Source organism: Bos mutus, unplaced genomic scaffold, assembly GCF_027580195.1.
Source record: "Bos mutus isolate GX-2022 unplaced genomic scaffold, NWIPB_WYAK_1.1 CTG227, whole genome shotgun sequence".
Classification (NCBI taxonomy): domain Eukaryota; kingdom Metazoa; phylum Chordata; class Mammalia; order Artiodactyla; family Bovidae; genus Bos; species Bos mutus.
In genome coordinates, this window is record NW_027219731.1 from 1 (window position 1) to 15935 (window position 15935).

The following is a 15935-nucleotide window of genomic DNA, read 5'->3' on the forward strand; positions in this document are numbered from 1 at the left end:
AAAAGTGGTTTCTCTTACCTGCTGTTTTCTTACTCTGCTGAGCAGAGATACTTGCTTTTGCCTGGGAGCACAGCTGTCTCTGAGCCTGCTCTGGGCCTGATGTTCCTGGTACTATCTTCGAACGTTTTTTTCCCTTTACAGGCTTCTTGGGCATCACCTTTTTAACGTGAAAGTCACATACAATCAGTATCCATTTCTCAAGTGCTTTAGAGCTTACAAAGTGTTTTCTTGTGCAGTACCTTAATTAACGTCCTCAACAAGTCTGAGGGATCATTATATTACCTGTACCTAAATTACGAAGAATCTAGGAAGTTAGAAGGAAATGGAATGGTCTAAATGAAGGGCGTTTCCAGGATTAGAACGCTTGTTTTCATGCTTTTTCCAGACTGACACCCTCACCAAGAGAAATCTCCAAGTGAGCAGGAGTGTGGTACACGGAAGATTTGGGAAAGTAGAGCATTCTAACGATCCATGAGGTCTGTGAAAATGAGGAGGGGCTTCTATAAAATCTAAGGGATTGAAGATAAGATGGTTGACAGCTGCGGGGAGAGCAAATGGAACAATGTGCAGAGGGGACAAAACGCTGCTGGCAAATGGTGTGGGAGAGATGAATATAGGGAAAGGAGAAGAGAGAATGGTTCACATAAATTCACGCAGACAGCCAAGAAGGTGGTGCCAGATGTTGCATCCTGTCCTACCTCGGCAAGAACATTTCATGTGGAATTAGGTGAGGTGGTTCCTGTACCAATTCTACTTGTGTCAGGGTGTGTCGCTGACCAACGATCTTAAAGCCAACCTTCATTCAGCTCTTGTTTATAAAACTGTGAACGATAACTATATAATCAGCTCCCTTATTTATGCATCAGTGAACAATAACTGTAAAACAAGCTAAGTGAAAGAACTTTCTAAGGCTATAAATGCTGTTTAAATGTGATAACAATAAAAACAAACACTTTTATGATCCCTCTTTGAATTCTCTCTTCAACCGTGTCCACACTGCTACTGGTAACCCAACCACCAGATCCCTTTACCCTCTAAACTATAGTTTAACCTGCAATTGCAGAAGAACTCATTCAATAAACCTCTAAGGGTCTTCCTGGGCTGGAACTGGGACTTCAGAGATGCCTCAGGGGCAGACAAGGTCCCTAAGGAGCTCACAGAAGAGAGAGGCTGACAGTTCAAGTGATTCCCAAGCAACACAAAAGGGGCCCTGTTGTGAGAGTGGGTGTCTAAACAGAAGTGTCAGCAGCATCTGCAAAGTTTAGGGGAAACGCCTGAGCTTCAGAAACGTGTGGAAAAGCTTATAGGTTTGGAAATGGCTTGGGGCTTTGGATTAGACTACTACCACTGCCACTGTTGGGCTTCCCTGGTGGCTCAGATGTAAAGAATCTTCCTGCAATGCAAGAGATCCAGGTCTGATCCCTGGGTCAGTAAGATCCTCTGGAGAAGAGAACAGCCATTGTGGTCTCAAGCAGATTATTTAACATCACTGTACGACAGTATCTGCATTATTATGAGTAGTAGTATTTAATAATACTAATAATAACTTCATTATTATTTGGGGATAAAATGGCAGTAACATCATAGAGGTTTTAAGGGCTAAATACACTAATCCATGTGAATTGCCTAAAATAGTATCTGTCATCACTATGAAATCAAAAGAAGTAACAACTATTACAATTGTTGTTAATTATTATTTAGCTCTTGGTACTACATCAGGACTGCAGCCATGAAATTTAAAGACGCTTACTCCTTGGACGAAAAGTTATGACCAACCTAGGTAGCATATTGAAAAGCAGAGACATTACTTTGCCAACAAAGGTCCATCTAGTCAAGGCTATGGTTTTTCCAGTGGTCATGTATGGATGCGAGAGTTGGACTGTGAAGAAAGCTGAGCGCCGAGGAATTGATGCTTTTGAACTGTGGTGTTGGAGAAGACTCTTGAGAGTCCCTTGGACTGCAAGGAGATCCAACCAGTCCATTCTAAAGATCAGCCCTGGGGTGTTCTTTGGAACAAATGATGTTAAAGCTGAAACTCCAGTTCTTTGGCCACCTCATGCGAAGAGTTGACTCATTGGAAAAGACTCTGATGCTGGGAGGGATTGGGGGCAGGAGGAAAAGGGGACGACAGAGGATGAGATGGCTGGATGGCATAACCGACTCGATGGACATAAGTTTGAGTGAACTCCGGGAGATGGTGGTGAACAGGGAGGCCTGGCGTGCTGCGATTCATGGGGTCGCAAAGAGTCAGACACGACTGAGCGACTGAACTGAACTACATCAGGAACTGTGATAAAGAGATCAGCAAAGGGAGGCAGTGAGGGCCAGGCTATTTTCCCACTTTTATCCCAATATTCACATCTACGGAGAGATAAACAATCTCTGGTCCTTTGGATTTGCGAGGCACTCACCTTCTGGCATTTTCCCCCTTGCATGTTGGAAGTCCCTTGAGGAGGTTCATCTAAAAGGAGGTGACAAGTCAGAAATTTGTTTTTGTTGTTGGTAAATATTCTCAAACTGCAGAGACTCCTGTAGTATCAGGGATTTCTGCAGCAGAGGGTGACGAGTCCACTTATTATCAAAGAGTTACTCTGAGACCAGCCTCTGAATAACAATGATTTTGCTATTTATTTGCAGCATCTATTCAGAATTTTTCTTCTATGGTTTATAAAATGTAAACTAAACCCCATCACTGCCTTATCCTATCCTATTATGTATTTCTTACGTTTTTCCCCAAAGAAGTAAATTGATTGGTCTTTAGCCAAAAATCACTCTATACTTAAAATGGTGAATTTCACAGTATGTCAATTACACCTTAATGAAACTGTTAAGTGTGAAATGAACCATGGATGATTTAGTCCAGTGGTTATGGAATGTTTCCAGTATAAAGATACCTCTTTAATATCAAAAACCTTGTAGCTACTCAAGCACTGGGTTTTTAGCCCTCTTACAGTAATTTTGGGAGCTTGTGGAATCCGGCCTGTTAAACTAGAGAGTCAAAGGGTTACTGGAGACATTTTGAACATTCTCACCCTGTCTTCTCACAACTGTGCTGTCAGAGCAAAAGAGCAAATGAACACATCCCATCCCCTTTTTAAGTGAGTACATACACTGCTCAGATTTCTAGACTCTGTCACTTTTTAAACCTTACATTGCCTCTGCTCATTGACCAGTAGGAAAGGTCAATGTGTGGAAGATTACTCTCTTAAACTCTCTTCCAAACTCAACACACAGAACCAGGTTCGATTAGGAGTGAGACAACTATTTGGTTTTGATAAAACGCAAGCAAACAGCCATATGTCATTACATAATATGTTAATCACTTTCTTAAGATAGTTACCCAATACCTATGCACTATTATTTTGGAAGTTTTGGGTGGATTTACACTTCAAATTTTTCTTAATCATCCTGTGATTCATTAATGGTGCTTAGCAAGAACTAACTCCTTTAAAAAAGAAATGTTTCAAACATGCATAAAATGATGGACAATAATATTTGAAACGTGCATCTACCATTGGGTCTAGTAGGATTTCAACATTATCTCACAACTACTTCAGATCGCTCTGAGCTCTTTATTCAAAACATAACAAAACACTATGGACAAGTCACAGCTGAAGCCATCTGTGTGGCCCTCACTGATCCCTACCCTCCTTCCTTTTCCACTTCTTCACTCCAGAGTTTGATGGGTTTTATTCTCATTCACGTTTTTATACATTTACCAAATACTTTCTATCCATAAAAATATATATATTCTCGTTTTGCATGTTTTAGGATTATATATGAATGGCCTCTGACTGTGCTTAACCCTCTGCATTCCATTTTTTTTCACTTAACCATGATGCTTTTGAGGGAACAAAGTCCTGAGAATCTTTCCCCATCTGGAACCCCGCATAAATGGGCTTCAGGAGACTCATTTCCTGTCACTTACCCTTTTCCCTGGGGTTCTTAGTTTTAGAATCACAGCGCTTGGATTTTGTGGCTCCATTTTTAGGACACATGAAAGCCGGTGGGGTACACTGGAGACCTAGAATGATGCACAATATTTGTTTCTTAACAAACAACCTGAGAGGAGGGGGAAATGCTGGGACACAGCACCAACAGTAAAGCTCATCAGCTGGGCAGGGGGAATCTGAACCACGGCCAGTGAGAGAGAAATGCATAGAATCCAGGTCTGAGCATCTCTGTGGCCACTCTCAGCCCACAGCCCTGCACAGGATTTAAAAGAGCAGAAGGGTTGAAAACTGCCCTGGGATTTCTTCGCACAGAAAAGGACAAATGTGGGACACTTGGCATAGCCTAAGAAGAATAAACCATGGCTTGTAAAGAGGAATCGTCATTTATTCCCAGCCTTGTCTGAACCCAGAACTTCCTATTACCTAGTCTAGTCATGGTTTCATAGTTTCTCTTCATATTCACATAGGTGGTTTTCTCCGAGTATCCCAGACGTGCCCACTCTTTCTTAGAGAAGTATTTGGAAATATTCTTCAAAGTCTAAAAAAGAAAGAAAAATAAATCCCAGCAATGATTCAGCTAAACATGTCTGACTTTCAGCCAGGAACTCTTCCTTGGCTGCAGGGCCTCCATGTTAGATCTATAAAGTAGAGCTAATAAACCCTCTCTAGTCATGGCTAACAGAGAAAATGGGTAACATTGTCTAGGCTCCCGTCTGGCATGTAGTAGGTGCTTAATGCTGGTGGCATGCTCTTCTCTCACCTTCCAGAATAGACTGAGAACCATCCAATCCAGTGCAAGATCACAGATCTTGTACCCAAGGATACCAGGCAAGGACAGAATGAGGGCCAGAAGCTCTGGATCTCCCCTTGACATGCTGCTCCTTGTCCCCAGTGCTTCTGACCCTCCCCCAACCCCCAATGCCCAGAAATCTAGTCACCATACAATGTCCCCTGGGCCACTCCTCTGCCCTCTCCAGATCAACTCACCTTGGATTTCTTCTCTAATTTCTTCCTATCTTCCCTGGGGTTTTCCCAGAAGCTGTCTCTGTTCATGGCGCTTATCTAGAAGGAACACAGCCTGGGTCTCTCCAGTCACAAGGCCAAAGGTTCTGTTGGGGGATAAAGTGTTGAAGGAAGTCCACACTCAGTCACCTGTTTTAAGGTTCTACTTTTCTCCCTGGGGAAGGAAATGGCAACCCACTCCAGTATTCTTGCCTGGAGAATCCCACGGATGGAGGAGCCTGGTGAGCTACAGTCCACAGGGTCACAAAGAGTTGGACATGACTGAGCGACTTCACTTCACTTCACTTTCTACATCCTTGGCTTATCTGTCCCTGAGCAAGGACATGAGGGTGGGGAAATCAGATGAGAACAGGAAGCTGGAGGTCTCTGAGAGAAGTAGTGATTAGGGATGACATGTTTTCTGTCATGATCAAAGTAGCATTGAGTCTTTGAGGGAGGTTGGTTATTGTTGTTAGTAGTTTGCCTGGTTTGGCTTATTTTGAAGGAAAGATATCAGACACTTGTTGGGGAAGTAGTGAAGTGAATGCATAGTATTATTGAGGGGGGCTGTTTTGAGGCAAAGGAGGGGAGGAGGCTAAGTCCCAGAGGTCATATGGTGTCTCTGATTGAAAGGTTTCAGTTTTCAGGCAGAGGGATGTGGGATTTTGCTCTGTTGAAAAGAAATGAAGATCACTAATATGAGTGAACTACAACCCCACCCACAGCGAGAAAACTCCACAACAAAGAGAACTTCACAAACTGCCAGAATACAGAAAGGCCACCTGAAACTCAGCAATATAAACAAGATGAAGATACAGAGGAATACACAGCAGGTAAATGAACAGGATAAATGCCCACCAAACCAAACAAAAGAGGAAGAGATAGGAAATCTACCTATAAAGAATTCCAAATAATGATAGTGAAAATGATCCAACATCTTGAAATCAAAATGGAATCACAGATAAATAGCCTGGAGACAAGGATTGAGAAGATGCAAGAAAGGTTTAACAAGGACCTAGAAGAAATAAAAAAGAGTCAATATATAATGAATAATGCAATAAATGAGATAAAAAACACTCTGGAGGCAACACATAGTAGAATAACAGAGGCAGAAGATAGGATTAGTGAAGTAGAAGATAGAATGGTAGAAATAAATGAATCAGAGAGGAAAAAAGAAAAACGAATTAAAAAAAATGAGGACAATCCCAGAGGCCTCGAGGACAATATTAAACGCCCCAACATTTGAATCATAGGAATCCCAGAAGAAGAAGACAAAAAGAAAGACCATGAGAAAATACTTGAGGAGATAATAGTTGAAAACTTCCCTAAGATGGGGAAGGAAATAATCACCCAAGTCCAAGAAACCCAGAGAGTCCCAAACAGGATAAACCCAAGGCGAAACACCCCAAGACACATATTAATCAAATTAACAAAGATGAAACACAAAGAACAAATATTAAAAGCAGCAAGGGAAAAACAACAAATAACACACAAGGGGATTCCCATAAGGATAACAGCTGATCTTTCAATAGAAACTCTTCAGGCCAGGAGGGAACGGCAGGACATACTTAAAGTGATGAAAGAAAATAACCTACAGCCCAGATTACTGTACCCAGCAAGGATCTCATTCAAATATGAAGGAGAAGTCAAAAGCTTTACAGACAAGCAAAAGCTGAGAGAATTCAGCACCACCAAACCAGGTCTCCAACAAATGCTAAAGGATATTCTCTAGACAGGAAACACAGAAAGGGTGTATAAACTCGAACCCAAAACAATAAAGTAAATGGCAACGGGATCATACTTGTCAATAATTAAATGTAAATGGGTTGAATGCCCCAACCAAAAGACAAAGACTGGCTGAATGGATACAAAAACAAGACCCCTATATATATTGTCTACAACAGACCCACCTCAAAACAAGGAATATATACAGACTGAAAGTGAAGTGCTGGAAAAATATATTCCATGCAAATAGAGACCAAAAGAAAGCAGGAGTAGCAATACTCATATCAGATAAAATAGGCTTTGAAGCAAAGGCTGTGAAAAGAGACAAAGAAGGACACTACATAATGATCAAAGGATCAATCCAAGAAGAAGATATAACAATTATAAATATATATGCACTTAACATAGGAGCACCACAATATGTAAGACAAATGCTAACAAGTATGAAAGGGGAAATTAATAATAACACAATAATAGTGGGAGACTTTAATACTCCACTCACACCTATGGATAGATCAACTAAACAGAAAATTAACAAGGAAACACAAACTTTAAATGATACAATAGACCAGTTAGACCTAATTGATATCTATAGGACATTTCGTCCCAAAACAATGAATTTCACCTTTTTCTCAAGTGCACATGGAACCTTCTCCATGATAGATCACATCCTGGGCCATAAATCTAGCCTTGGTAAATTCAAAAAAATTGAAATCATTCCAAGCATCTTTTCTGACCACAATGCAGTAAGATTAGATCTCAATTACAGGAGAAAAACTATTAAAAATTCCAACATATGGAGGCTGAACAACACGCTGCTGAATAACCAACAAATCACAGAAGAAATCAAAAAAGAAAGAAAAATTTTCATAGAAATGAATGAAAATGAAAACACAACAACCCAAAGCCTGTGGGATACTGTAAAAGCAGTCCTAAGGGGAAAGTTCATAGCAATACAGGCATACCTCAAGAAAAAAGAAAAAAGTCAAATAACCTAACTCTACACCTAAAGCAACTAGGAAAGGAAGAAATGAAGAACCCCAGGGTTAGTAGAAGGAAAGAAATCTTAAAAATTAGGGCAGAAATAAATGCAAAAGAAACAAAAGAGACCATAGCAAACATCAACAAAGCCAAAAGCTGGTTCTTTGAAAGGATAAATAAAATTGACAAACCATTAGCCAGACTCATCAAGAAACAAAGGGAGAAAAATCAAATCAATAAAACTGGAAATGAAAATGGAGAGATCACAACAGACAACACAGAAATACAAAAGATCATAAGAGACTACTATCGGCAATTATATGGCAATAAAATGGACAACATGGAAGAAATGGACAAATTCTTAGAAAAGTACAACTTTCCAAAACTGAACCAGGACGAAATAGAAAATCTTAACAGACCCATCACAAGCACGGAAATTGAAACTGTAATCAGAAATCTTCCAGGAAACAAAAGCCCAGGTCCAGACGGCTTCACAGCTGAATTCTACCAAAAATTTAGAGAAGAGCTAACGCTTATCCTACTCAAACTCTTCCAGAAAATTGCAGAGGAAGGTAAACTTCCAAACTCATTCTAGGAGGCCACCATCACCCTAATACCAAAACCTGACAAAGACGCCACAAAAAAAGAAAACTACAGGCCCATATCACTGATGAACATAGATGCAAAAATCCTTAACAAAATTCTAGCAATCAGAATCCAACAACACATTAAAAAGATCATACACCATGACCAAGTGGGCTTTATCCCAGGGATGCAAGGATTCTTCAATATCCACAAATCAATCAATGTAATACACCATATTAACAAATTTAAAAATAAAAGCCATATGATTATCTCAATAGATGCAGAGAAAGCCTTTGACAAAATTCAACATCCATTTATGATAAAAACTCTCCAGAAAGCAGGAATAGAAGGAACATACCTCAACATAATAAAAGCTATATTTGACAAACCCACAGCAAACATTATCCTCAATGGTGAAAAATTGAAAGCATTTCCTCTAAAGTCAGGAACAAGACAAGGGTGCCCACTTTCACCACTACTATTCAACATAGTTTTGGACGTTTTGGCCACAGCAATCAAAGAAGAAAAAGAAATAAAAGAAATCCAAATTGGAAAAGAAGAAGTAAAACCCTAACTGATTGCAGATGACATGATCCTCTACATAGAAAACCCTAAAGACTCCACCAGAAAATTATTAGAACTAATCAATGAATATAGTAAAGTTGCAGGATATAAAATCAATACACAGAAATCCCTTGCATTCCTATACACTAATCATGAAAAAACAGAAAGAGAAATTAAGGAAACAATTCCATTCACCATTGCAATGAAAAGAATAAAATACTTAGGAATATATCTACCTAAAGAAACTAAAGACCTATATATAGAAAACTATAAAACACTGGTGAAAGAAATCAAAGAGGACACTAATAGATGGAGAAATATACCATGTTCATGGATCGGAAGAATCAATATAGTGAAAAAGAGTATACTACCCAAAGCAATCTATAGATTCAGTGTAATCCCTATCAACCTACCAATGGTATTTTTCAGAGAAGTAGAACAAATAATTTCACAATACAAAAAACCTTGAATAGCCAAAGCTATCTTGAGAAAGAAGAATGGAACTGGAGGAATCAACCTGCCTGACTTCAGGCTCTACTACAAAGCCACAGTCATCAAGACAGTATGGTACTGGCACAAAGACAGAAATATAAATCAATGGAACAAAATAGAAAGCCCAGAGATAAACCCAAACACCTATGGACACCTTATCTTTGACAAAGGAGGCAAGAATATACGATGGAGAAAAGACAATCTCTTTAACAAGTGGTGCTGGGAAAACTGGTCAACCACTTGTAAAAGATTGAAACTAGAACACTTTCTAACACCATACACAAAAATAAACTCAAAATGGATTAAAGATCTACACATAAGACCAGAAACTATAAAACTCCTAGAGGAGAACATAGGCAAAACACTCTCTGACATAAATCACAGCAGGATCCTCTATGACCCACCTCCCAGAATATTGGAAATAAAAGCAAAAATAAACAAATGGGACCTAATTAAAATTAAAAGCTTCTGCACAACAAATAAAACTATAAGCAAGGTGAAAAGACAGCCTTCAGAATGGGAGAAATAATAGCAAATGAAGGAACTGACAAACAACTTATCTCAAAAATATATAAGCAACTCCTGCAGCTCACTTCCAGAAAAATAAACGACCCAATCAAAAAATGGGCCAAAGAACTAAATAGACATTTCTCCAAAGAAGACATACAGATGGCTAACAAACACATGAAAAGATGCTCAACATCACTCATTGTCAGAGAAATGCAAATCAAAACCACTATGAGGTACCATTTCATGCCAGTCAGAATGGCTGCAATCCAAAAGTCTACAAGCAGTAAATGCTGGAGAGGGTGTGGAGAAAAGGGAACCCTCTTATACTGTTGGTGGGAGTGCAAACTAGTACAGCCACTATGGAGAACAGTGTGGAGAGTCCTTAAAAAACTGGAACTAGAACTGCCTTATGACCCAGCAATCCCACTGCTGGGCATACACACAGAGGAAACCAGAATTGAAAGAGACACGTGTACCCCAATGTTCATCACAGCACTGTTTACAATAGCCAGGACATGGAAGCAACCTAGATGTCCATCAGCAGATGAATGGATAAGAAAGCAGTGGTACATATACACAATGGAATATTACTCAGCCATTAAAAAGAATACATTTGAATCAGTTCTGATAAGGTGGATGAAACTGGAGCCTGTTATACAGAGTGAAGTAAGCCAGAAAGAAAAACACCAATACAGTATACCAATGCATATATATGGAATTTAGAAAGATGGTAATGATAACCCTGTATGCGAGACAGCAAATGAGACACAGATGTATGAAACAGTCTTTTGGACTCTGTGGGAGAGGGGGAGGGTGGGAAGATTTGGGAGAATGGCATTGAAACATGTATAACATCATATAAGAAACGAATTACCAGTCCAGGTTTGATGCAGGATACAGGATGCTTGGGACTGGTGCACTGCGATGACCCAGAGGGATGATACGGGGAGGGAGGTGGGAGGGTGGTTCAGGATTGGGAACACATGTACACCTGTGGTGGATTTATGTTGATGTATGAGAAAACCAATAGAATATTGTAAAGTAATTAGCCTCCAATTAAAATAAATAAATTTAAATTAAAAAAGTGTATTACTAGGCCCAAATCAATAAAATCAGAAATGAAGGAGAAGTTACAACCAACACCACATAAATATAAAGGATCATAAGAGATTACCTAGAGATGGCATTTTTCACAGAACTAGAACAAATAATTTTAAATTTTGTGTGGAAACCCAAAAGACCCCAAATAGCCAAAATAATCTTGAGAAACAAGAACAGAGCTGGGGGTATCACACTCACAAACTAGTAGCTGAAGGTGTCTTCAGACTATACTACAAAGCTACAGTAATCAAAACAATATAGTACTGGCACAAAACCAGACACACAGATAGATGGAACAGATTATAAAGTCCAGAAACAAACCCATGCACATATGGTCAATTAATCTGTGACAAAGGAGACAAAAATATACGAGGGAGAAAAGACAATTCCCTTCAATAAGTGGTGCTAGGAATATTGGACAGCTGCATGTAAATAATGAAATTAGAACATTTTCTTACACCATATAAAAAATAAACTCAAAATGGATTACAGACCTAAATATAAGACCATAAAACTCCTAGAAGAAAACAGACAGAACACTCTTTGACATATATTGTAGCAATATGTTTTGGACCTGTCTCTTACAGCAAACTAAACAAAACCAAAACATGGTACCTCATTAAACTTAAAAGCTTTTTCACAGCAAAGGAAACCACTGACAAAACAAAAAGACAACCTACTGAAAGAGAGAAATATTTGCAAATGATATGAGTGATAAAGGGTTAATTTCTAAATTATATAAATAGCTTATAAAAATATTAAAAAACCAAACAACCCCATTTAGAAATGGGCAGAATAACTGAAAAGGCATTTTTCTGAAGAAGACATGCAAACAGCCAAGTCAATGAAAAGATGCCCAATACTGCTAATCATCATAGAAATGCAAATCAAAACCACAATGAGAGGGACTTCCCTGGTGGTCCAGCAGCTAAGACTCCATGCGCCCAATGCAGGGGGCCTGGGTTCAGTTCCTAGTCAGGGAACTAGATTCCACATGCTGCAACTAAGAGTTCACGTGCCTCAATTAAGAGTTCACATGCCACAACTAAGAGTACACATATGGCAACTAAAGAGATTTTGCATGCCTTAACGAAAGATTCTGCATGTAGCAATGAAGATTGAAGATCCCATGTACCACAACTAAGACCCAGTGCAGCCAAATAAATAAATATTAAAAAAACCCCAACACTATGAGATATCACCTCACACCTCCCAGAATGGCTATCATCAAAAAGACCACAAACCATAAACACTGGGGGAGGATGTGGAAAAAAGGGTACTTTTGTATATTGTTGGTGGGAATGTAAATTGGTATAGTCACTGTGGAAAACAGTGTGAAGGTACATCAAAAAAGTAAAAATAGAATGACAATAGACCCAGAAATTCCATTCCAGGGTATATATCCAAAACAAAACAAAAGCATTAATTTGAAAAGATACACACAGCCTAATATGCATGGCACCATTATTTATACTAGCCAAGATATAGAAAGCAACTTAAGTATCTATAAACAGATCATGGATGAAGCTGTGGTATATATATATGTGCATGTGTGTGAGTGACACACACAAGGGAATACTACTCAGTCATAAAAAGAATAAAATCTTGTCATTTGCAACATGAATGGACTTGGTGTGTATTATGTTAGTGAAATAAATCAGACAGAAGAAGACACATACCATATGTTATCACTTATTCACAGGATCTTAAAGAAAACAACAAAGAAATGAGCATAACAACAACAACAAAAAAAACAGATTCACAGATAAACAGAACAAATTAGTGCTTATCAGTGAGGAGAGAAGACAGGAGGGGAAAGATAGGGATAGGAGATTAAGAGATACAAACTGCTATGTATAAAATAAGTAAGCAATAAGGACATATTGTACAATACAAAAAACATAGTCATTATTTTGTAATAACATTAAAGGAAGTATAATCTATAAATGGGCTTCCCTGGTGGCTCAGAGGTTAAAGTGTCTGCCTGCAATACAGGAGACCCGGGTTCGATCCCTGGGTCGGGAAGAACCCCTGGAGAAGGAAATGGCAACCCACTCCAGGATTCTTGCCTGGAGAATCCCATGGACAGAGAATCCCATGGACAGAAAAGCCTGGTGGGCTACAGTCCATGGGGTCGCAAAGAGTCGGACACGACTGAGCGACTTCACTCACTTAATCTATAAATACATGGAATCAATTTGTTGTATGTGTGAAATTAATGTATTGTAAATCAATATATCTTGATTTTTACTACCTTTTTGAAAATTATTAAAGTGAGGAGAGCTAGCACCTCTGACACTATAGGATCACCCATCACTCAGGCTGAGAATATGGCATTGGGAGTTTCTCTCAGGAGGGGAGAGCTTTGGGAGTTTCTCTCAGGGCAGGGAGAGTCTGAGGCCAAGAACATTGATTCTTTATACCAGCTGCTGCTGCTGCTGCTCCTAAGTCGCTTCAGTCGTGTCTGACTCTGTGCGACCCCAGAGACGGTAGCCCACGAGGCTCCCCCGTCCCTGGGATTCTCCAGGCAAGAACACTGAAGTGGGTTGCCATTTCCTTCTCCAAGGCATGAAAGTGAAAAGTTAAAGTGAAGTCGCCCAGTCGTGTCCGACTCTTCGCGACCCCATGGTCCGCAGCCTACCAGGCTCCTCCGTCCATGGGATTTTCCAGGCAAGAGTACTGGAGTGGGGTGCCATTCCCTTCTCCGTTTGAGGATGTTAGGAGGTCCAGAAAATATTCAGTTGCTTGAATTATCAACAACAGTAGGTCCCAGTTTTTTTGCTTGCTCCCCTTAACCTGTCTAGAGAGACCCTGAGAGAGCTTACCTCAGACGTGAAGCGGTGCCGAAGTGCCGCTCGACGTCAGGACGAAATCCCACGAGATGTCGCGACGAAATCCCACAGTTCAACCGACCAAGGACAATCAACAAATCAGAACAGTTAGCCAACTTGATCTGGCCAATCGGAGATCAGGAGAGTAGGCGGGGCAAGAGAGGCAGGAATGGGGTCACCTAACGGTTCACTCTCCGGGGACAGGAGTGCCTTTTCAAAGTGGGTGGAAACTTGAAGTTTCCTGCTTGAAGCAGGATTGCCTCCCGCCAAAACTGGCCACTCCCAGTTACGTAGGTCCATTAGCACACATGCTCAGATGTTACCTTTCCATTCAGCTTACCTCTTTCTACCCTCTGCTGTGTGTTTGTTTGGTTTTAATAAATGGTACATCTAGCTTCTCTGGTAGCTCATATGGTAAAGAATCTGGCTGCAATGCAGGAGACCGGGTTTGATCCCTGGGTCGGGAAGCTCCCCTGCAGAAGGGAATGGCAACCCACTCCAGGATTCTTGCCTGGAGAATCCCATGGACCGACCATGGGGTCGCAAAGAGTCAGACACGACTGAGTGACTAACACTTTCATTTTCAAATGGTATATCTGAGGCAGGCTGCCACCTCAAATCCTTCCCATCAGTCTCCAACTTCCTCAGATATGGGGTCTTTCTTAGGGCATCATATGGCCTTTCTAATAACTCAAGAATTTTAAACTTAAAAAAAAAAAACTTTTAAATATGTGCTTTTTCTGGAAGATCCAATAACCAGAAACATGCTTTCAGTTCAGTTGAGTCACTCAGTCGTGTCCGACTCTTTGTGACCCCATGAATCGCAGCACTCCAGGCCTCCCTGTCCATCACCAACTCCTGGAGTTCACCCAGACTCACGTCCATTGAGTCAGTGATGCCATCCAGCGGTTTCATCCTCTGTCGTCCCCTTTTCCTCCTGCCCCCAATCCCTCCCAGCATCAGAGTCTTTTCCAATGAGTCAACTCTTCGAATGAGGTGGCCAAAGTACTGGAGTTTCAGCTTTAGCATCATTCCTTCCAAAGAAATCCCAGGGCTGATCTCCTTCAGAATGGACTGGTTGGATCTCCTTGCAGTCCAAGGGACTCTCAAGAGTCTTCTCCAACACCACAATTCAAAAGCATCAATTCTTCGGTACTCAGCCTTCTTCACAGTCCAACTCTCACATCCATACATGACCACAGGAAAAACCATAGCCTTGACTAGACGGACCTTTGTTGGCAAAGTAATGTCTCTGCTTTTGAATATGCTATCTAGGTTGGTCATAACTTTTCTTCCAAGGAGTAAGCGTCTTTTAATTTCATGGCTGCAGTCACCATCTGCAGTGATTTTGGAGCCCCCCAAAATAAAGTCTGACACTGTATCCACTGTTTCCCCATCTATTTCCCATGAAGTGATGGGACCGGATGCCATTATCTTCGTTTTCTGAATGTTGAGCTTTAAGCCGACTTTTTCACTCTCCTCTTTCACTGTCATCAAGAAGCTTTTGAGTTCCTCTTCACTTTCTGCCATAAGGGTGGTGTCATCTGCATATCTGAGGTCATTGATATTTCTCCCAGCAATCTTGATTCCAGCTTGTGTTTCTTCCAGCCCAGCGTTTCTCATGATGTACTCTGCATATAAGTTAAATAAACAGGGTGACAATATACAGCCTTGACGTATTCCTTTTCCTATTTGGAACCATTCTGTTGTTCCATGTCCAGTTCTAACTGTTGCTTCCTGACCTGCATACAAACATGCTTTCAGATCAGATCAGATTAGATCAGTCGCTCAGTCGTGTCCCACTCTTTGTGACCCCATGAATGGCAGCACGCCAGGCCTCCCTGTCCATCACCAACTCCCGGAGGTCACTCAGACTCACGTCCATCGAGTCAGTGATGCCATCCAGCCATCTCATCCTCTGTCGTCCCCTTCTCCTCCTGCCCCCAATCCCTCCCAGCATCAGAGTCTTTTCCAATGAGTCAACTCTTCCCATGAGGTGACCAAAATACTGGAGTTTCAGCTTCAGCATCATTCCTTCCAAAGAAATCCCAGGGCTGATCTCCTTCAGAATGGACTGGTTGGATGTCCTTGCAGTCCAAGGGACTGTCAAGAGTCTTCTCCAACACCACAGTTCAAAAGGATCAATTCCTCAGTTCTCAGCCTTCTTCACAGTCCAGCTCTCACATCCATA

General features: G+C 40.7%; 1 protein-coding gene across 1 annotated transcript in view; it reads right to left on the reverse strand.

Moving 5' to 3' along the window:
* Positions 1-16: 16 nt before the first annotated feature.
* Positions 17-15935, reverse strand: part of LOC102279819 (protein SSX3) — a gene marked incomplete at its 3' end in the record, with an annotated part of 173840 nt that continues 157921 nt past the window's right edge. Inside the window, exons 7-9 of the mRNA XM_070366869.1 lie at positions 4377-4491; positions 2412-2461; positions 17-157 (exon numbers count right to left, since the gene is read on the reverse strand). Of these exons, the coding sequence (XP_070222970.1) occupies positions 17-157; positions 2412-2461; positions 4377-4491 (306 nt within the window). The remainder of the gene's footprint in view (positions 158-2411; positions 2462-4376; positions 4492-15935) is intronic.